Source organism: Ovis aries, chromosome 5 (genome assembly GCF_016772045.2).
Source record: "Ovis aries strain OAR_USU_Benz2616 breed Rambouillet chromosome 5, ARS-UI_Ramb_v3.0, whole genome shotgun sequence".
In the NCBI taxonomy this organism is placed as follows: Eukaryota; Metazoa; Chordata; class Mammalia; order Artiodactyla; family Bovidae; genus Ovis; species Ovis aries.
In genome coordinates, this window is record NC_056058.1 from 78,179,902 (window position 1) to 78,203,218 (window position 23,317).

Here is a 23,317-nt window from a genome sequence, read left to right on the forward strand (position 1 = left end):
GATTTACACAGTTGTTGAAGTTTTAGCATGGACCTAACAGAAGCAGAAGATATTAAAAAGAAGTGGCAAGAATACACAGAAGAATTGTGCAAAAAAGATCTTCACGACCCAGATAATCACGATGGTGTGATCACTCACCTAGAGCCAGATATCCTGGAATGTGAAGTCAAGTGGGCCTTAGAAAGCATCTCTACGAACAAAGCTAGTGGAGGTGATGGAATTCCAGTTGAGCTATTTCAAATCCTGAAAGATGATGCTGTGAAAGTGCTGCACTCAATATGCCAGCAAATTTGGAAAACTCAGCAGTGGCCACAGGACTGGAAAAGGTCAGTTTTCATTCCAGTGCCAAAGAATGCTCAAACTACCACACAATTGCACTCATCTCACATGCTAGTAAGGTAATGCTCAAAATTCTCCAAGCCAGGCTTCAGCAATACGTGAACCAAGAACTTCCTGAGCTGGTTTTAGAAAAGGCAGAGGAACCAGAGATCAAATTGCCAACATGCACTGAATTGTGGAAAAAGCAAGAGACTTCCAGAAAAACATCTATTTCTGGTTTATTGACTATGCCAAAGCCTTTGACTGTGTGGATCACAATCAACTGTGGAACATTCTTCAAGAGATGGATACCAGACCACCTGACCTGCCTCTTGAGAAATCTGTATGCAGGTCAGGAAGCAACAGTTAGAACTGGACATGGAACAATAGACTGCTTCCAAATAGAAAAAGAAGTACGTCAAGGCTGTATATTGTCACCCTGCCTATTTAACTTATACAGAGTACATCATGAGAAACGCTGGACTGGAAGAAACACAAGCTGGAATCAAGATTGCTGGGAGAAATATCAATAACCTCAGATATGCAGATGACACCACCCGTATGGCAGAAAGTGAAGAGGAACTAAAAAGCCTGTTGATGAAAGTGAGAAATTAAAAGACGCTTACTCCTTGGAAGAAAAGTTATGATCAACCTAGATAGCAAATTCAAAAGCAAAGATATTACTTTGCCGACTAAGGTCCGTCTAGTCAGGGCTATGGTTTCTCCTGTGGTCATATGTGGATGTGAGAGTTGGACTGTGAAGAAGGCTGAGCGCCGAAGAATTGATGCTTTTGAACTGTGATGTTGGAGAAGACTCTTGAGAGTCCCTTGGACTGCAAGGAGATCCAACCAGTCCATTCTGAAGGAGATCAACCCTGGGATTTCTTTGGAAGGAATGATGCTAAAGCTGAAACTCCAGTACTTTGGCCACCTCATGCGAAGAGTTGACTCATTGGAAAAGACTCTGATGCTGGGAGGGATTGGGGGCAGGAGGAGAAGGGGGCGACCGAGGATGAGATGGCTGGATGGCATCACGGACTCAATGGACGTGAGTCTGAGTGAACTCCAGGAGTTGGTGATGGACAGGGAGGCCTGGCGTGCTGCAACTCATGGGGTTGCAAAGAGCTGGACACGACTGAGCGACTGAACTGAACTGTACTGAAGTTTTAGTAAAGCATAGTCAATCAGTTTGGTGATTTTGAGCAAACTGGCCTAAGTCATCTCATTTTTACTAGGAACTATTGGATTAGATGATTTCTAGTTCCCTTGTACCTCTAATTCCTCTAATTTTGTCTTTATCTTTTATTGTAGAAAAGTATTTCAGTGGACTTGCTTTTATTTATAAATGTTCAGTTAAAAGACCTATTTTGCAAGATGGAAAGAGGAGTGAAAGTGTTAGTCACTCAGTGGTGTCTGATTCTGTGACCCCATGGACTGTAGCCTGCCAGGTTCCTCTGTCCATGGAATTCTCCAGGCAAGAATACTGGGTATCCAGTTCCTTCTCCATGGGATCTTCCCAACCCAGGATTGAACCCAGGTCTCCCACATTGAAGGTAGATTCTTTACCATCTGAGCCACCAGGGACGCCCCAAAGAAAAGAGTAGAACACCCTCAAAGACTACAGAGTTCTTCCTGAGAATATTTTTTATATTATTATAAAGTAGCTGGAAGGATTAGTTGGTTTGTGAAGTTGGCATTGCTTTCTGGATGGCATTTTGATAGTTATGTATAACAAGTTTAAAAATCACAGATACTCTTTAAAAAAAGGATTTAATGAATGGGTAAATGTCCATGGATAGTAGTTTCAGTTTTATGAAATATCATTGTTTTATGTAGGACCTTCGAAATTACCAGTATACCTTGCATAATATAGATCAGTTGTTGATTCATATGGAAATGGGGAAGAGCTGCATAAAAATACCTCGGAAAAAATACAGTGATGTAAGTGTAATTACTTTATTCAAGTTTTGAAAATAATATTGAACATTAGATTTGTTTAGAAGTGTGTTAAATTTCTTGTTCTGAATTGGACTAATATATAATGGCAGGAAAAAGTTATTGTTGAAATTTAAGGTTTGCTTCCTAGTAAAGGATATGTTTAATCCTATTTTTTGTTTTTCTTACTATTTTTATCTGTTTTTTAACTGAGGTAATTTTATCTTAGAACATTTGTTTCTGACTCATTCTCAGGGAATTGTCCAGACTAAAAGCTTGATAAAGGTGGTCAGAAATATGACTCTTTGAATTATTGCAACTAATAAAGGCATAAAATGTTAAAAATGTTTCTAAATTTTTTGAGTATTTTTTCCCTAGGTAATAAAAGTAATAAATTCTTCTAATGAGCATGTCATTAGCATTGGAGCTAGTTTTAGTACAGAAGCAGATTCTCATCTGGTCTGTATACAGAATGATGGGGTTTATCAGACACAGGCCAACAGTGCTACTGGCCATCCTAGAAAAGGTGAGTATTGGTTCCTAGTGTTCATCCATAAAACCATCTCGAGAAATAGAACTCCTTTCAAAGGGGAAATATATATATATATATAGACGTTTTACTTATTTGCTAAATTGATGATGATGAAACATTATGCTTTAAATATTTAGCTGTAGAAACAAAAAAATTGCTTCTAATGTGTGTGTGTGTGTTTTATCTTGGGCAACATTAGGTTTAAAGACTTGGAGTACAGTATTTATTTTGATGTCTTCAGGTTTAGTGTGTCTCATATAGTGGGTTCTCTGGAGTGTTTTTGCCAGTGTTTTGCAAGCTCTGCTGCAACACCTATTAGCAGGAAGCACAGGGTAGATAAGTGTAAGAATGAATTATAAAACTCTTAAGTGTCCAAGAATGTAAAAATGATAAAGATTACATTACTCAGCTGAATGGTCTCAATGACTGCTGCGATTACCAAATCCTTGTGATACAGATCCTAACAAATTGAATTAAGTAGAAGTAAGTATTCCATAAAATTAATACATTATTATAAAATAACATTTAAAATAGACATTCTGACTGCTAATACAATTTTTTCCTCTGTTTATAAAAGTATGTATGCTTATTTGTAGTAAGCTTGGAAAACATGTTTCAAGGAGTAGTAAAAAGTGTGAGATACGGCCTTTGTTGACATTTTAAGATATTTCCTTCTTATATTGATATATATGTTAATTAGATGATTTTATGCTAGATACTTTATATTGTGCCTTTTTTAACATACCATTGACATTATTTTCATTTAAATTACTGTTAAGTTAAAATTTAAGAATTTAACATTTATTTGATAAATACGTATGTAGTACAGAATTCACAAGGTATAAGTATTTACACTGCAAAATCTCCTTTCCTCCCTAGACCCCTAGACTACCCTTTTCCACTCCTTATAGGCAACCAAACCAACATTATCAATTTTTGGTATATCCTTTCGGAGACTTCTTGCTTGTGTGTATATTTAAGCAGTACCCCTGCATACACACACCTTTCTTCCACGTTTTTTTCCCTTGGCTGCACTATGTGGCATGGCGGAACTTCTCTGACTATGCATTTAACAAGTATCATATACCATAAAAAGAGCAGTTTAAAACGTAATTATTATTGTTGTTGTTTTTTAAATCAGTGACAGGTGCAAGTTTTGTGGTATTCAACGGAGCTCTAAAAGCATCTTCAGGATTTCTTGCTAAGTCCAGCATAGTTGAAGGTATGAGTTTCTTCTTTAAGATTGCTATAATGTAAAGATGTTTTCCATCTCCTTTTAAAAATGTATTTGATACTTACAAAAGAATATATGTAAGTTACAAAGCATAATACCTCAAACTTACGTGAACCATCAGTCAGCCAAGAACTAGAACATGTCTAATATTCGGGTCTACCTCAAGCCTGACAACTCTGCCTTAACCTGCATTTCTTGTCTGTTTATAGCCTAAAGGTCAGTCTGAGGTGAGAGCTTAGGGTCTTCTCAGGTCTGGTCTTAGCATACACACACCCTGGGCGTGCAGTCAGTATTGCACATGCATGAGGCCTCCTGAACTCCCAGATATATGTTAGAGCCTTTCAAAGTACTTATGGACATCTTATTCCCCAGATTTTCCTGTAAGTGTTTGCTTGGCCTATTGTTTGCCTCTACCATTATCTGCTGCCACAGGCAGCTATGATGTTGATCACTGGCCGCTAATTGTTTTTGACAGATGCTCCCTGAGAAAAGACTTATTTTCCACCAGGCAAGCTTAAGAGTCCAGTCAAATAAAGACGTTGTATACAGAGCCTCCTAGGGAGGAGTCTTCCAGAAACCACCTGACCAGTCAAAAAAATGACAGTTCTCCAGTAATGAAATTTTGAACAGACTGGTTCCAAATAGGAAAAGGAGTACGTTAAGGCTGTATATTGTCAACCTGCTTATTTAACTTATATGCAGAGTACATCATGAGAAACGCTGGGCTGGAAAAAGCACAAGCTGGAATCAAGATTTCCAGGAGAAATATCAATAACCTCAGATATGCAGATGACACCACCCTTATGGCAGAAAGTGAAGAGGAACTAAAGAGCCTCTTGATGAAAGTGAGAGTGGAGAGTGAAAAAGTTGGCTTCAAGCTCAACATTCAGAAAACGAAGCATCCGGTCTCATCACTTCATGGGAAATAGATGGGGAAACAGTGTCAGACTTTATTTTTTGGGGCTCCAAAATCATTGCAGATGGTGACTGCTGCCATGAAATTAAAAGACGCTTACTCCTTAGAAGAAAAATTATGACCAACCTAGATAGCATATTGAAAAGCAGAGACATTACTTTGCCAACAAAGGTCCATTTAGTCAAGGCCATGGTTTTTCCAGTAGTCATGTATGGATGCTAGAGTTGGACTGTGAAGAAAGCTGAGCACGGAAGAATTGATGCTTTTGAACTGTGGTGTTGGAGAAGACTCTTGAGAGTCCCTTGGACTGCAAGGAGATACAACCAGTCGATTCTAAAGGAGATCAGCCCTGGGATTTCTTTGGAAGGAATGATGCTAAAGCTGAAACTCCAGTACTTTGGCCACCTCATGCGAAGAATTGACTCATTGGTAAAGACTCTGATGCTGGGAGGGACTGGGGGCAGGAGGAGAAGGGGACGACAGAGGATGAGATGGCTGGATGGCATCACTGACTCAATGGACGTGAGTCTCAGTGAACTCCAGGAGTTGGTGATGGACAGGGAGGCCTGGCGTGCTGTAATTCATGGGGTCACAAAGAGTCGGACACGACTGAGCGACTGAACTGAACAGTATAAGAGTGTTTTCTTTTCTTCATACCCTCTCCAGCATTTATTATTTGTAAACTTTTTGATGGTAGCCATTCTCACTGATGTGAGGTGCTATCTCATGGTAGTTTTGATTTGCAGTTCTCTTAATTAGCAGTGTTGAGCATCTTTTCATGTGCTTGTTGGCCACCTGTATGTTTTCTTTGGGAAAATTGTCTGTTTAGGTCTTCTGCCCTTTTTTCGATTGGGTTGTTTGTCTGATATTGAGCTGTATGAACTGTTTGTATATTTTGGAAATTAACCTTTGACAGTTGGATCATTTGTAAATATTTTCTCCTGTTCCATTTCATTTTGTTTATGGCTTCCCTGCTGTGCAAAGCTTTTGAATTTGATTAGGTCCTGTTTGTTTATTTTTGCTTTGTTTTCTTTGTCTTGGCAGACTGACCTAAGATGTCTAAGAATGTTTTGCCTGTGTTCTCTCCTAGGATTTTTATAGTGTCATGGCTTATTTAGGTCTTCAAACCACTTTGAGTTTTTTTTTTTTTTTTTTGTATATGGTGTGAAGGGAGTGTTCTAGTTTCATTGATTTACATGAGGTATCTGGCTTTCACAACACCATGTCTTAAAGAAACTGTCTTTTCTTCATTGTACAGTCTTGCCTCCTTTGTCAAAGATTAATTGACTGTAGGTTGTGTGGGTTTATTTCTAGGCTCCTCTCTTTCATTCTCTTGATCTGTATATGTGTTTTTGTGCCATTACCATATTGTTTTGATTACTGTAGCTTTATAGTATTGTCTAAAGTCTAGGAGGCTTATATCTCCCGAGATTGTTCTTTTTTCAGGATGTCTTTGGCAATTCTTAGTCTTTTGTGATTCCTTATAAATTTTAGGATTATTTGTTAAAGTTCTGTGAGAAATGTGATGTGTAATTTAATGGGGATCACATTAAATCTGTAGATTGCCTTGAACAGTATGGCCATTTTAACAATATTAATTCTTCCAGTCCAAGAGCATGGAATATCTTTCAGTTTCTTTGAATCATCTTCAGTTTCCTGTATCAATGTTTTATACTTCTCAGTGGATGAGTCTTTCACCTCCTTGGTCAGGTTTATTCACAGGTATTTTTTTTAATGCAGTTTTTAAAGGGATTTTTTTTTTTTACTTTCTGATAGTTCATTGATAGTTTAAGGAAATGCAACATATTTCTGTATGGTCATCTTGTATCCTGATACCTTGTTGAATTTATTTACCAGTCTTAATAGTTTTTGTGTGGAGTTTTTAGGATTTTCTATATTGAGTTTCATGTCATCTGCATATAATGATAATTTTACTTCTTTCCTTCCAATTTTTATACCCTTTATTATTTTTCTTGTATGATTGCTGTGGCTGGGACTTCCAGTACTAAATTGAGTAGAAAGTCAGTGGAAGTCAAAGTCTCTCAGTCGTGTCCAACTCTTTGTGACCCCATGGATATACAGTCCATGGAATTCTCCAGGTCAGAATACTGGAGTGGGTAACTGTTCTCTTCTCCAAGGGATCTGCCCAACCCAGGGATTGAACCCAGGTCTCCCACATTGCAGACAGATTCTTTACCAGCTGAGCCACCAGGGAAGCCCAAGAATACTGGAGTGGGTAGCCTATCCCTTCTCCAGTGGATCTTCCCAACTCAGGAATCGAACCAGGGTCTCCTGCATTGCAGGCAGATTCTTTACGAGCTGAGCTAAAAGGGATGCCCAAAGTCGCTCATTGTGTCCAACTCTTTTCCACCCCATGGACTGTATGTAGTCCACCAGGCTCCTCTGTCCATGGGACTTTCTAGGCCAGAATACTGGAATGGGTAGCCATTCCCTTCTCCAAGGGATCTTCCCAACCCAGGGATCAAACACAGGTCTCCCACATTACAGGCGAATTCTTTACCAACTGACTTACCAGGGAAGCCCAAGAATACTGGAGTGGGTAGCATATCCCTTCTCCAGTGGATCTTCCCAACCCAAGAATCAAACCAGGGTCTCCTGCATTGCAGGCAGATTCTTTACCAGCTGAGCTGCCAGGAAAAGCCTGCCAGCTTTGAGTGGAAAAGCCTGGCATATTGAGTAGAAGTTAGGTTTATTCCTAGGTATTTATTTTTCAGCTTTTTTCTTATTGTGAAGGTGGGAGTGACAATTTTCACACTTTTTACATATTGGAGCAGACACCAGAAGTCTTTAGTATTTTTTGTTGGCAGGCTTTCATTTATCTAAAATTGTCTACCTCTCATTTTTCTGACACTGTCTTTATTTCATTTGCATTTTTAAGGGTATTTTTGCTAGATATAAAATTCTGCTTTGAAAGTCTTATTTTCTTTAAAGATGTCACTTCTCTGTTTTTTGGCCTTCATTGTTTCTAGTGAAGTCAATAATAAGTTCAGTTCAGTTGGTCAGTCGTGTCCGACTCTGCAGCCCCATGGACTGCAGCACACCAAGCCTCCCTGTCTATCACCAATTCCTGGAGTGTACTCAAACTCATAGTCAGTGATGCCATCCAACCATCTCATCCTCTGTTGTCCCCTTCTCCCGCCTTCAGTCTTTCCCAGCATCAGGGTCTTTTCAAATAAGTCAGTTCTTTGCATCAGGTTGCCAAAGTATTGGAGTTTCAGCTTCAGCATAATTTTAAATTTTTTCCTTGTATTTAATGTGCCCTTTTTCTCGTCTGCTTTCAGGATAGCCTCTATCTTTGGTTTTTCACCAGTTTTACTGTGATGTGCCTCAATATTGCTTTCTTTGTATTTATCCTTTTGGGGATTTATTGAGCTCCATATTTGGCATTTGTTGAGTTCTTTGGATGTGTGTGTCCACACACACACACACACACACACACACACACATCTTTGATACTCTTTTTTATTTTCCTCTTTTTTCTCTTGGTTCTTCAGATTTGATGATATTTGTAGACCTTTATGTTCTCTGATTCTTTGTTTTGCCATCTTCATTGTACTACTAAACCTGTCCATTAAGGTTTCTATTTCAGTTGGATTATACTTTTAAAGTCGTAGAATTTGGGGGGAGGGTTTCCCAGTTTCTATTTCTCCATTAAGATTATTTTAAAAACTATTCATTTAGCTTATATTTGCTTTTTCATTCTTTGAATGTATTTTCCTTTAGGCATTTGAATATGTTTTAGAACAGGTATTTCAGTAATTAAGTTTTTTTTTGTATTTAATCCAGTGTTTAGGCCATCTTGTGGTTAATTTCAGTTTTTTCAGTTCAGTCGCTCAGTCGTGTCCTACTCTTTTTGACTCCATGGACTACAGCATGCCAGGCTTCCCTGTCCATCACCAACTCCCGGAGCTTACTCAAACTCATGTCCATCAAGTTGGTGATACCATCCAACCATCTCATCTTCTGTGGTCCCCTTCTTCTCCCACCTTCAGTCTTTCCCAGCATCAGGGTCTTTTCCAGTGAAACAGTTCTTCACATCAGGTGGCCAGAGTATTGGAGTTTCAGCTTCAGCATCAGTCCTTCCAGTTTTACAGGGGTTTATAGTGTCCTGTCACTGTCTGGTCATTGATATGCTCAAGAGACTTTAGATTGTTAGCTTTTGCTGAAGAAGGCTTATTTATATTTAAGCTGGCATTTCCATGTCTGTTTACCTTAAGCCTGTGTAGTCTTTATTTTGTATTTTTGTAGCAGATGAGTCTGTGGATATCCTAAGGTATTTACAGTCTGGCAGGAGTCATTTTCAGAATTTCTTTTGCTTGTAGATTTTGTAAGGGCTTTCTCTTGGCTTTGCATAGTTCAGGTTAATGAGGTTCTATTGTCTGTTTTGGTTGGTCTAGACTACCAGTGTTCAAGCTGGTTTTGGAAAAGGCAGAGGAACCAGAGATCAAATTGCCCACATCCACTGGATCATCAAAAGAGCAAGAGACTTCCAGAAAAACATCTATTTCTGCTTTATTGACTATGCCAAAGCCTTTGACTGTGTGTCATAATAAACTGTAGAAAATTGTTCAAGAGATGGGAATACCAGACCACCTCACCTGCCTCTTGAGAAACCCATATGCAGGACAGGAAGAAACAGTTAGAACTGGACTTGGAACAACAGACTGGTTCCAAATAGGAAAAGGAGTACGTCAAGGTTGTATATTGTCACCCTGCTTATTTAACTCCTATGCCGAGTACATTATGAGAAACGCTGGGCTGGAAGAAGCACAAGCTGGAATCAAGATTGCCGGGAGAAATATCAATAATCTCGGATATGCAGATGACATCACCCTTATGGCAGAAAGTGAAGAGGAACTAAAGAGCCTCTTGATGAACGTGAAAAGGAGAGTGAAAAAGTTGGCTTAAAGCTCAACATTCAGAAAACGAAGATCATGGCATCTGGCCCCATCACTTCATGGGAAATAGATGGGGAAACAGTGTCAGACTTTATTTTTGGGGGCTCCAAAATCACTGCAGATGGTGATTGCAGCCATGAAATTAAAAGATGCTTACTCCTTGGAAGGAAAGTTATGACCAACCTAGACAGCATATTAAAAAGCAGAGACATTACTTTGCCAACAAAGGTCCATCTAGTCAAGGCTATGGTTTTTCCAGTAGTCATGTATGGATGTGAGAGTTGGACTATAAAGAAAGCTGAGTGCCAAAGAATTGATGCTTTTGAACTGTGGTGATGGAGAAGACTCTTGAGAGTCCCTTGGACTGCAAGGAGATCCAACCAGTCCATCCTAAAGGAGATCAGCCCTGGGTGTTCTTTGGAAGGACTGATGTTGAAGCTGAAACTCCAGTACTTTGGCCGCCTCATGCGAAGACCTGACTCATTGGAAAAGACCTTGATTCTGGAAACGATTGAGGGCAGGAGGAGGAGGGGATGACAGAGGATGGGATGGTTGGATGGCGTCACAGACTCAACGCACATGAGTTTGAGTAAACTCTGGGAATTGATGATGGACAGGGAGGCCTGGCTTGCTGTAGTTCACAGGGTCACAAAGAGTCGGACTCGACTGAGTGACTGAACTGAACTGAACTGAGACTACTAATATCCCCCAACAGTGCTTGAATTCTAGTATCTCTATTCTGTTCCCAACTGTATAATAGCTGTTTTCTGTTGGGCCTCATCTAGGGTCACTTTTGTGTCCTCAGTTCCAGTCCATGGACTCAGAGAGACCCTTGAACACAGTCTGCAGGTGCTCCCCGTTTTAGTGTCTTGACCACAGACTTCAGTCCTCCCTAAACCCTTATCTTTGACCTCTCAGCCCAGAAGGACCATCGTAGGTTTAATGGTAACCGTGCAGAAGTTGTCCTCAGAGAGCTTGGACAGTTGTGGGCTTACATACTGAATATTCCTATAGGAACCATGGTATTGTACTTCCTGTTGTCCAGATATGTTTTCTGACAGAAAACAATCATCAGAATGATTTAAAATGTGATTTAAAACTTGCGTGGAACATATTTTGATAGCAAAGTTTATGGCATAGACATATAAATTTATATTAGTAAAACAAATGTGAAACATAACTCTCATTTTTAGATGGCTTAATGGTACAAATAACTCCAGAGACTATGGATGGCTTGCGGCTAGCTCTACGAGAACAAAAAGACTTTAAAATTACATGTGGGAAAGCTGATGCTGTAGACATGAGAGAATATGTGGACATCTGCTGGGTAGATTCTGAAGAAAAAGGAAACAAAGGGTAGGAATTTTTTGTTATCAAAATGTAACTGATTTGATGGAGGAGAAAGGATAAAACATACTGTTGAGAAAATTAAATATTTTATAAATATAGAATTGTACCATTAATTTAAATGCATATACTTTAGTTACTAAATGCAGTATTTTTTCCAGAAATGTACCTAACCAGCATCATGTGTATTTCTTTATCTAGCATGCTGTAAATTATTAAAGGGTGGGCAGTTTGGGAGGGGGCCAGTGATACAATGTGCATTGTGTAGCACTTTAGGCTTGATGCCAGCTCTGAGAAAGACAAGCTACTTTGTCTGCTGTATGGCACCTTGAGACACATACATATTTTCACCCCAAACTACCTTTTACCAATATGTATTTCTGTGAAATTATTTCACGATTTTTTAAATTAATTTTTTTATTGAGGGATAATTGCTTTATAGAATTTTGTTGTTTTCTGTCAAACCTCAATATGAGTCATCCATAGGTATACATATATCCCCTCCGTTTTCAACTTCCCTCCCATCTCCCTCCCCATCCCGCCCCTCTAGGTTGATACAGAGCCTCTGTTTGAATTTCCAGAGCCAAACAGCTAATTCCTGTTGGCTATCTATTTTACATATGGTAATATATGTTTCCATGTTACTCTTTCCATACATCTCACCCTCCCCTCTATGTCTGTTTCTCCATTGCTGCCCTTTAAATAAATTCTTAAGTACCATTTTTCTAGATTTTGTATACATATGTTAGAATACAATACTTATTTTTCTCTTTCTGACATAGTTCAATCTATATAATAGGTTCTAGGTTCATCCACCTCATTAGGACTGACTCAAATGCATTCCTTTTTATGGCTGAGTAATATTCCATTGTGTATATATACCACAACGTTTTCATCCATTCACCTGTCAATGGACATCTAGGTTGCTTCCATGTTCTAGCTATTGTAAATAGTGCTGTAATGAACAGTGGGATACACGTGTCTTTTTCAGTTTTGGTTTCCTCAGGGTGTATGCCTAGGAGTGGGATTGCTGGGTCATATGGTGGTTTTACTCCCACAATCATTTTTTGTAAGTAATGGAATCCTTTGGATGTTTATTCTGTATTACGTTGATCCATTGTAAATACAAACAACTGAATTCAATAATATATGTTTACATTAGAGGCCTTATAGAATATTACTGCCATTCCCTCTTACCCATTTTCTTTCTCTTTTTGGAGACTGGCTAAGGGATCTGGAGCAAAAAAGGAAGAAGAGGGCTAATGCTGAAGGATTCCAAAATAGAGTTTTTGAAATACATGAGATAGCTTTTCTGTTAGGAGACTATTTAAGGTAGTTTAAACCTTAGGTCTGAATTGGGCATTTGAAAAAGTAGATATAATTTGCTACACAATTTAAAAAATCTTGGTAAATGAATGTGAACTACAGTTTTAATTATTTTGTCTATAATTGAGATGTCTTAACTGCTGCTTTAAATTAATAGCTTTCATAATTTTTATCCTTATTCCATTTCTTCAAGTCTTATAATTCACTTCATAGAAAGCACTTTGGTTAATAATTCTATTACTTTTTTCTGCAGTGTTATTAGTTCAGTGGATGGAATGTCATTACAGGGATTTCCAAGTGAAAAAATAAAACTGGAAGCAGATTTTGAAACTGATGAGAAGATTGTAAAGTGTACTGAGGTATCTTAGAAAAATGATCCCTTCTGTTTACATGTTGTATTTGGATATATCTTTGTTAACTTGGAGATTTCACAGTATTCAACCTCTGAATGTTTCAGTGCAGCTTATTACACTTTACATTACACCTTGAGACACACATATCTCCACCCCAGACTGCCTTTTATCCACCAGATCTGTATCCCCATAGGATTATTTCAGTTTACTATATGGTGATACTGCCTGTGAACTCACAGTTAAGTTTTGGCAGCATTGCCATCTTTGTGCAATAACATGTTATTTGACCATAGTGTTTTCATTTTTCTCTTATTTTACAAAAAATAAGATATTTTATAGATATCAGTTTATAATCAGAATTCACATATGGAAGTCATTTTCACTTGTTCCAATTTTTAAAAATATGATTAAAGATAATATGAAACTATTCCCTCCCAGCCCGTTAGTCTACCTGCATATTCCCCCCTCATTCTACCTCTTGGGTCAATCAATGTTACTAATTTCTTAGGTATTTCTGATTTTAGGTATGTACAAGATACAGAAACTATAGAGGATACCAAAATTACAGAATATTATTTCTTTGATCTTAACTTCATTAAGAAGTCTTTATAAGATGGGTATCTTGTAGGATGGACTCATTAATACTTGTCTTTAAACTGAGTTAACAAAGCTTTTGTTGCTACAAGTTAACTTAAGGCAAAACAGCTAAGTCATTCCTGTATCCCCTAACCTTTTAAGTTTTAAGTTTTTACTTATAGATCAGCCCAAATATGGAGAATGTTCTTAACTAGTGAATTATCATGGCACTAACCTTGGAATTTTATTCATAAAGTTTAATTGAAATTAGCAATTGTATTTTTAAAGCTACGTTTAGTGTTAATCGTGATTTGTTTCCTAATTGAATATATTTCAGGTGTTCTACTTTCTAAAGGACCAGGATTTATCTGTTTCAGCAACTCGTTACCAGTTTGCAAAAGAAATCGCCATGGCTTGCAGTGCCGCACTGTGCCCTCACTTGAAAATTCTAAAGAGTAATGGAATGAATAAAATTGGCCTCAGAGTTTCCATGGACACCGATATGGTGAGACAGGTTTTTCTGATATATTTCTGAAATGAATATATCTTATATTAAAATAATCAAAAGTTTCTTAACCTTTTACTTTGGGATGACTGGAAAGAACTAAAATTTGTTGAACATTAATATTTGGTATGTACTTCATGTACATCCATCTCCTTTACTGTCCACAGCAGGGGCCCACAAATTTTTTTTTTTTTTTTGGTTAAAGGCCAGACAGTAAATAATTTAGGCATTGTGGGCTATCTGTTTTCTTTCATATCTACTTAACTCTGCCATTGTAGTGTGAAAGCAGCTATAAACAGTATATAAACAAACTTAGCTGTGTTCCAGTGAAACTTTGTTTTCAAAAACAGTGGGTGGGCCACATTGACTCACAGGCCGTAACTTACTGATCCCTGCACTACAACATTCCTGTGTGATAAGTAGGTTTTTTTATTTATGCTGGCTAGATTCTATATTTATGTGATTTAAAATCATGAAAGTCTAAAGTGTTAAAAAGGGGGAAATTTCAGTTTTTTCCTCCTGTGTAGGGAAAAACCATTTCTTCCCTACTATTTCTTTCCAGTGTGTCTCTATTAACTAGTCACAGAAAACACTTGGTCACCAGATGTGTAGAGGCTTTCCCCACCGGTAAGCAATTCTCAGACACAAGCAAGGTATCTTAAGAATTCAACTTAATTTTGACTGATCTACTCAGAGAGGGACTTCCCTGGTGGCTCAGATGGTAAAGAATCTACGTGCAAAGCAGGAGTCGGGTGGCTACCCACTCCAGTATTCTTGCCTGGGAAATCTGGATCACGGACAGAGGAGCCTAGCGGGCTGTGGTCCATGGGGTCGCAGAGTCTGACATGACTGAGTGTCACTTTTTTCACCCAGAGGTAGCATCAGAACCTCCAGGTCTTACCAGACTGCCTCCTCCCCTACTTCATATGCCAGTCACAGCTATCACCTGTGCTTTTGACCAACCAGTTATGGATCGGAAATTCCAATGACCCCCACTCCTCCTTGGGTTTAATTAATTTGCTACAGTGGCTCACAGAACGCAGGGAAACATTTTCTTGTGTTTGTCAATTCATTAAAGGATACACAGATGAAGACATACATAGGGCAAGGTCTGGTGGGATCCTAAGCAGGAGTTTCCAGGGATATTATCTCACAAATGTGTGTATATATATATTTGGGGCACATCATTAAACATTTTCAGAGAGCAGCATTCACACAATTCTCTAATTTAATTGATGACCTCTAGAGGTACTAACTCCAGGCCACAATGTAAATGGTTTTGTTGCAGGAAGGCGGACCCTTTCCAGGGCCCGAAACCGGGCTCTTGTCTAACACTCGGAAATGAACTGTCCGGGGAGACACATGTGCTGACAGAGCAAGAGATCTTATTGGGAAGGGCAGCCGGGTGGAGAGCAGTAGGGTAAGGGAACCCAGGAGAACTGCTCTGCCGCGTGGCTTGCAGTCTCAAGTTTTATGGTGATGGGATTAGTTTCCAGCGGATCTTTGGCCAATCATTCTAATTCAGAGTCTTTCCTGGTGGCGCACACATTGCTCAGCCAAGATGGTTGCTAGCGAGAGGGATTCCGGGAAGTGGACGGACATGTGGTGTCTCCTTTAGACCTTTCCCTAACTCTTCTAGTTGGTGGTGGCTTATTAGTTCCGTATTCCTTATCAGGATCTCCTGTCATAAAACAACTCAAGCAAATAGTTACTATGGTGCCTGGCCAGGGTGGGCAGTTTCAATCAGTGTGCTTCCCCTAACAGTTTCAGTAGAGTTGCTGGGATAATAGCCCTGGAAAGACCTCCTACCTGCCCTTGACTCCTAACACTTTAGACGACTTCCATACTCTGCTTCATCCTCCCTTCCTAATCAGGCAATCAAATGTTATCCATTTCTGTGTATTCCTTGTAATTTACATGTATGAGCAAGTAAGTTTGTATGTCCTTTTTGTTCTTTTTTCACTTTTTTAAAAAAGCAGTTCTTTAACTTAATATATCTTAGGGAGATTTCATATAAATTACATACTCTCTTTAAAAGTTGCATAGTAGCTGACTATATAAATGTACCATAATTTATTTAGTTCTTATGCATGTTTAGTATGTACTGCTTGATATTTAAGGTATCCACAATATTTTGCTTTTGCTTAACTGTGAGTATATAACATTCCTGGAACTCCCAGGTCCAAGTGTGTACTCAGTAGATATGACCATATTGTCTCAAATAGAGGTTATGACAATTTATACTTCTGCCACAATTTATGATAGTATTCTCTCACATTCTTATCAAAGCAGCATATAATCAAACTTTCGAACTTTACCAATTTACTAGGTTAAAAATTGGTACTCCAGTAGTATTTTAATGTGCATTTTTAGCTGCTTCCAACATCCAATAATACAGATTTCACTCCAGGTTTTCATTAGAACAGTCAATCTTTTTTTATTTTTTTGGCTCTGCTGTGCAGTATGTGATATCTTAGTTCCCCAACCTGGGATACAGCCCATGTCTCTTGCAGTGGAAGAGTGGAATCTTAACCACTGAACCGCCAGGGAAGTCCAAGAATGGTCAGTCTTCACATGAATAATTTCATATGCTAAAGGTTTGCTTTTCTTCAGGCAGGATGTGTTACAGTTCTTATTGGAAAAAAGAATATTTGAGTAATTACTGTTAATTTTTTAGTCATATGTATTAAAATATTTTCACCAGCAATATTCAATTCAAATATTATTTTACAACAAATTAAAAGTATTTTTAAGCAGATATTTTTAAAAATACCCTGGGGTTTTTGCTTAAGTCATATTGATAATTATTCAAAACCTTGGTCCACCATGTGTTTTACATGTTCAAAGAGAAGAGACCTACAGTAAAGTAGTGGCAGTTTTATTTTCATAATAAGAGTGGGAGGGACAATTATAATTAATGTAGTAGATGGGAAAATAAAAGAGAATATAAAACATTATTTTATGAATGAAAATATGAAGTATTCAGTTCAGTTCAGTCGATCAGTCGTGTCCAGCTCTTTGCGACCCCATGAATCACGGCACGCCAGTCCTCCCTGTCCATCACCAACTCCCAGAGTTCACTCAACCTCATGTCCATCGAGTCAATGATGCCATCCAGCCACCTCATCCTCTGTCGTCCCCTTTTCCTCCTGCCCCCAATCCCTCCCAGCATTAGTCTTTTCCAGTGAGTCAACTCTTCGCATGACGTGGCCAAAGTACTGGAGTTTCAGCTTTAGCATCATTCCTTCCAAAGAAATCCCACGGTTGATCTCCTTCAGAATGGACTGGTTGGATCTCCTTGCAGTCCAAGGGACTCTCAAGAGTCTTCTCCAACACCACAGTTCAAAAGCATCAATTCTTTGGCACTCAGCTTTCTTCACAGTCCAACTCTAGCATCCATACATGACCACTGGAAAAACCATAGCCTTGAATAGACAGACCTTTGTTAGCAAAGTAATGTCTCTGCTTTTCAATATGCTATTTAGGTTGGTCATAACTTTCTTCCAAAGAGTAAGCGTCTTTTAATTTCATGGCTGCAGTCACCATCTGCAGTGATCTTGGAGCCCAAAAACTAAAGTCTGACACTGTTTCCACTGTTTCCCCATCTATTTCCCATGAAGTGATGGGACCAGATGCCATGATCTTCGTTTTCTGAATGTTGAGCTTTAAGCCAACTTTTTCACTCTCCTCTTTCACTTTCATCAAGAGGCTCTTTAGTTCCTCCTCACTTTCTGCCGTGAGGTTGGTGTCATCTGCATATCTGAGGTGATTGATATTTCTCCCGGCAGTCTTGATTCCAGCTTGTGCTTCTCCCAGTCCAGCATTTCTCATGATGTACTCAGCATATAAGTTAAATAAGCAGGGTGACAATATACAGCCTTGACGTACTCCTTTTCCTATTTGGAAGCAGTCTGTTGTTCCATGTCCAGTTGTAACTGTTGCTTCCTGACCTGCATATAGGTTTCTCAAGAGGCAGGTGAGGTGGTCTGGTATTCCCATCTCTTGAAGAATTTTCCACTGTTTATTGTGATCCAAACAGTCAAAGGCTTTGGCATAGTCAATAAAGCAGAAATAGATGTTTTTCTGGAAGTCTCTTGCTTTTTCCATGATCCAGCGGATGTGGGCAATTTGATCTCTGATTCCTCTGCCTTTTCTAAAACCAGCTTGAACATCTGAAAGTTCTCGGTTCACGTATTGCTGAAGCCTGGCTGGGAGAATTTTGAGCATTACTTCACTAGCATGTGAGATGAGTGCAATTGTGCGGTAGTTTGAGCATTCTTTGGCATTGCCTTTCTTTGGGATTGGAATGAAAACTGACCTTTTACAGTCCTGTGGCCACTGCTGAGTTTTCCAGATTTGCTGGCATATTGAGTGTAGCACTTTCACAGCATCATCTTTCAGGATTTGAAATAGCTCTACTGGAATTCCATCACCTCCACTAGCTTTGTTCGTAGTGATGCTTTCTGAGGCCCACTTGACTTCACATTCCAGGATATCTGGCTCTAGATGAGTGATCATACCATCGTGAGTATCTTGGTTGTGAAGATCTTTTTTGTACAGTTTTTCTGTGTATTCTTGCCACTTCTTCTTAATATCTTCTGCTTCTGTTAGGTCCATACCATTTCTGTCCTTTTATCAAGCCCATCTTTGCATGAAATGTTCCCTTGGTAGCTCTGATTTTCTTGAAGAGATCTCTAGTCTTCCCCATTACGTTGTTTTCCTCTATTTCTTTGCATTGATCGCTGAGGAAGGCTTTCTTATCTCTTCTTGCTATTCTTTGGAACTCTGCATTCAGATGCTTATATCTTTCCTTTTCTCCTTTGCTTTTCGCTTCTCTTCTTTTCACAGCTATTTGTAAAGCCTCCCCAGACCACCATTTTGCTTTTTTGCATTTCTTTTCCATGGCGATGGTCTTGATCCCTGTCTCCTGTACAGTGTCATGAACCTCAGTCCATAGTTCATCAGGCACTCTATCAGATCTAGTCCCTTAAATCTGTTTCTCACTTCCACTGTATAATCATAAGGGATTTGATTTAGGTATTAACATGCTTAAATAGAATGATACTGTTAAGTAGTTTATTTTATATTCATTTGCTGAACTAAAACAAGATTGCTCACTTTGTAGGGTTGACTTACCAAGATATTTTTTTTTTCCCCAGGTTGAATTTCAGGCAGGATCTGAAGGCCGACTTCTTCCTCAGCATTATCTAAATGATCTTGATAGTGCTCTAATCCCTGTGATACATGGTGGGACCTCCAACTCTACTAGTTTACCATTAGAAATAGAATTAGTATTTTTTATTATAGAAAATCTTTTTGAGTGAAAGAACTGAGTTGTATTCTATATTACAAATTGATTTGTTAAAACTAACTCCAGCACTAAGGCTGAAATGCCACAAACACTAAAAGAAAATATGTTTGATGTTTGAAACTTGTAAGCTTTGCTTTTTAGGCAGGAATCATCTTTTAAAAATCATTAGCACAATATTTAAATCTCAAAAGAATGGAAGAGATCCACAGTTTTTGAAGCTTTACACTTTACAAGTACTGGAAAAGCAAGGATTTCTTTTGTCCTTAAGAAATTTGTAGCATTTACTGTAGTGTTTAAATGCTAAAGCCAAAGTATCTGCACTTTTATGCCAAGAACGATTTTAGTGAAGGCTGCTTTCAGATGCAACCTTATGAGGGAAATACCTGTTTTGTTTATATGCCAGTTAAATGACTGGTTTCTAAAGTCTGTTAAAAATGTATTTCAATGGCACAGACCAGTTTCCAGATCTTACACTTACATGATAATTCTTTGAATAAGGCAGATTAGCTTATTTGTTTAATTGGAGTGGAGACCTACCTCCATGATTAGATAAACAGATTATTTGCATTAAAATCAGAATTTTGCCTTTTTTCTTTTCAAATTATTATTTTATATATATATATGACTTTCTGTTGATTAAATGGGTATTCTTAAAATAATTGTGGGTGCTTCAGGATTTTGTGCTTCTATATTTAAGTATATTGTTTTTATAGCGAGAACATGTGATTTGGTATGTGTTTTATAAATCTTTAATAATTTATAAATAGGTGATATTTTTGTATTGCAGTGCATTATTTTTCCTCCTTTCCTCCCAAAGTATACCACTGTATATACCACTTCTGAGAGTGATTGACGACAGGCCAGATGACCCTTGAAGTAGTCATTATGTAGCAATAAATGAAGCCTGAAACAGGTGTTTTTTTAACTTATCCTTGAAACCTTAGCAGTTTCTTGGCAAGTCTGCATATTTTCATTGACACCAACGTATTAAATATAAATTTAAATGGAACTACTTACTTTTGCATACTTTAAATTCTTTATATGGTAATTATTTTTTATAACAGGATACTACCATAAGTTAAAGTCTGTGTATTTGAAACTGTTACATAACTTTCTTTACTTCAAATAGCAAAAAAAATTTTAAGTTCATTGTATTAAAAAAATCATATTTTAGTTAAGCCTGTCATTTAAGTTATATAAAATATAATCATTATTTTAATTTAAAAAAAAAATTCTTATGTGGAATATATATGTTTTTGTATCAAAAACACTCCTGTGTCTCATGAAAAAGAAACTACACTAAATAGCCCTGTTTTAAGAAAAGTATCTATGAAGCATCTCAACTTGAAGACAAAGTCAGGGTTGTAATAACTCAGGATCTTAGGTCTCAGGCTAGGAAAGACAGAATTTGAATCAGTTTGGTCATATGGTTCCTACTAAATCACATCTGTAGTACTAGCCAAAGACATGGCATGAAGGAAAATATCAGTCTTCTGGAAGTAACTACTTCATAAACAATGTAAAATGTTGCAGATATTAAATAGCAACATGTAATAACTTGTGAAATTTGTTGACATCATGTAAGATAAAAACAAATGCATATCAAACTCAATTCGTTTTCTTTATATATTTATTGTTTATTTTACAGTATAAGTTAACTGTACAGTCTGTGAATACTGAATTTACTTTAAAATAACCGGAAGGTAGAGGGTTCTTCCCATGATGGGACAGCTTTGGATTTGTTTCCATAAAGTCTTTACATTTAATAAAAATTGGAGTTACTGTATCTTTGGAGGCACTAAGGTATTCTTTGTAGAAAGATGTTTCTGAATGCATTTGTCATGTTCTTCATTGATACTTAATTTAAAATTTTAATTTTTTTAAAGATGAAGAAATAGAATGGTTCTTTGTACTCAGTCTGCAATGATCTATTTTTGGTCTCTGCCTTTTAAGAGTACTGTTTTTCTCTGAATTTTGAAATACGAAGTAGAATTTAGCCCATTTGTTTTTTGCAGCCATCTGGCAGACTTTCTATATCTATATGCTTGCTATACACGCAGCACTTTATTAAGCTTCATTGATTGAAAGATGAATAAACTAGTTCTTTCCCTCTTGGAGATGAATGTGTAAAGCAGATAATTAACAAAGAAAAAATAATTTGCTAAAATAGCAATATGACTTTTGAGTAGCTAGTTGGAAAACAATCCAGGAGGATAGCTGTACCAAAAAATGAGAAGGCATGGGCATTAAACTTGCCTTGGCAAGAGTTGAACATCTGAAGAGTAGATAATATGTCAAAACATTGAATTTTCCCTCTAAAGGCAATTTAAAGAGTCTTCTGTGTTGTGTGAATATCTTACCTTATAATTTAATCATAAAAGAAGTAGCCTGACTATGGTGTTTCAACAGCCTAGATTTAAATATTGTTTTATAAGAATACAACTTTTTTTAATAGCAAGCATAACTTTGATAACTTGACTCAAATTTTAAAAGAAAATATCTTGAAATAAACCAGAAACCTCTGAACAATCCTAGGTTTTAATTCTTTTGTGGTTAAAATAATGGTTCATATATAATATATAAACATTAAAAAGTCAGAAATGTTAAAAACTTATCAATATAAGTTTTCCTGCCAACCTTGTATGCATCTGTCTTCTCACTCTGCAACCTCAATAAGAAGTGATTTTTATTACTGTGTATCTTTCCAAGGTTTAGGTATAGTAGAAGCAAATAGGAATATATATTTTTATTTTTTCCTCTCATTTTTTATACAGAATATAGTGTGCTGTGTACAGTGTCATCTCCTCAATTACTTTTGATTTATGTGGCTTCTACTTAGAATCTTAAAAGTTTCACTGCTTCTCAAACCACTAATTGTGGAAAGGCAAGAAGAATATCCATTATTGGGATTATGTTTCAGTTAGGAGGACAATTTTTCTCATAACAAATTTTTACAAAAATACTTGCAGGGTTATTTTTTATTTGAGCTACATTTAAAACCTGTTTTTTTTTCTCCTGTTCAACACTAAGCCTCACCATCTAAATTTATCTTTTACCACTTAATTGACACATTGTTTTTTTGTTTTTTACATCAGATTTTTAGTATGTTTAAATCTCTATAGCCTGTGTTTTGGATTTAGCTTAGCTTGGAATGATACACAATATTTAATACCATTTGGAAAACATCTGCATTCGCATTGAGAAAATTACAGCCATATTTTCATGTTTTTACAAATGAAGAAATAAGTCTAATTCAAGTGCTTTATTATGAACCTCTGAATATAAAGTTGTTTTTTCTTTCCCTTTTGGTAAAATAAGATGCTAGCCAGCCTCCAAAATAGCCCACAGAGATCCCTGCCTATTGGTATTCACACCCTTGTGTAGTCACTTCCCACATTGTACACTGTTGGTGTTTGTGACTAATAGAATATGGAAGAAGGGATGGGATGTCATTTCCAATATTATAAGAGTTCTGTGGCTGCCACCTTTGGTGCATTTCTCCCCACCTCTCCCTCCCTGTCTGTCCCTTTCTCTTTCTCCTTCTCTATTAAGTCACTCATTCTTGGGGAAGTCAGCTGCCAGGAAAGTGGAATGGGATCCCTCCAACCCTAGTCAAGACTTCAAATTGCAGCCCCAACCACAATTTGACTGTACCCTCCCAAGGACCACCCAACTAAGCAGTTCTTAGATTTCTGAATCTCAGATATAAATGTCTGGTTTTTGTTGTGATTTTATTTTAATTGGAGGATAATTATTTTACAATATTGTGATGGTTTTTGCTATACATCAGTATGAATCAGCCATAGGTATACATGTGTCCTTCCATCCTGAACCCCGCCTCCCCCTCCCTCCCCACCCTCTCCCCCTAGGTTGTCACAGAGCACCGACTTTGGGTGCCCTGCTTTATGCATCAAACTCACACTGGTTATCTGTTTCAAGTATGGTAATTATATGTTTGAGTACTATTTTCTCAAGTCATCCCACCCTTTCCTTCTCCTACTGTGTCCAAAATGTCTGTTGTTTTAAGCTGCTACATTTCCTGTTG

The 23,317-nt window shown here is 37.6% G+C and overlaps 1 protein-coding gene across 17 annotated transcripts in view; it reads left to right on the forward strand.

Moving 5' to 3' along the window:
* The window catches only part of ZFYVE16 (zinc finger FYVE-type containing 16), a 62,752-nt gene extending 41,694 nt beyond the window's left edge, over positions 1 to 21,058 (forward strand). For all 17 annotated transcript variants that reach the window (XM_060415964.1, XM_060415965.1, XM_060415970.1 and 14 more), the window contains 7 exons: positions 2,155 to 2,259; positions 2,632 to 2,779; positions 3,927 to 4,007; positions 11,048 to 11,210; positions 12,781 to 12,886; positions 13,794 to 13,961; positions 19,121 to 21,058. In XM_060415964.1, the coding sequence (XP_060271947.1) occupies positions 2,155 to 2,259; positions 2,632 to 2,779; positions 3,927 to 4,007; positions 11,048 to 11,210; positions 12,781 to 12,886; positions 13,794 to 13,961; positions 19,121 to 19,285 (936 nt within the window). In that variant the 3' untranslated portion in view covers positions 19,286 to 21,058. The remainder of the gene's footprint in view (positions 1 to 2,154; positions 2,260 to 2,631; positions 2,780 to 3,926; positions 4,008 to 11,047; positions 11,211 to 12,780; positions 12,887 to 13,793; positions 13,962 to 19,120) is intronic.
* The last annotated feature ends 2,259 nt before the right edge of the window (positions 21,059 to 23,317 follow it).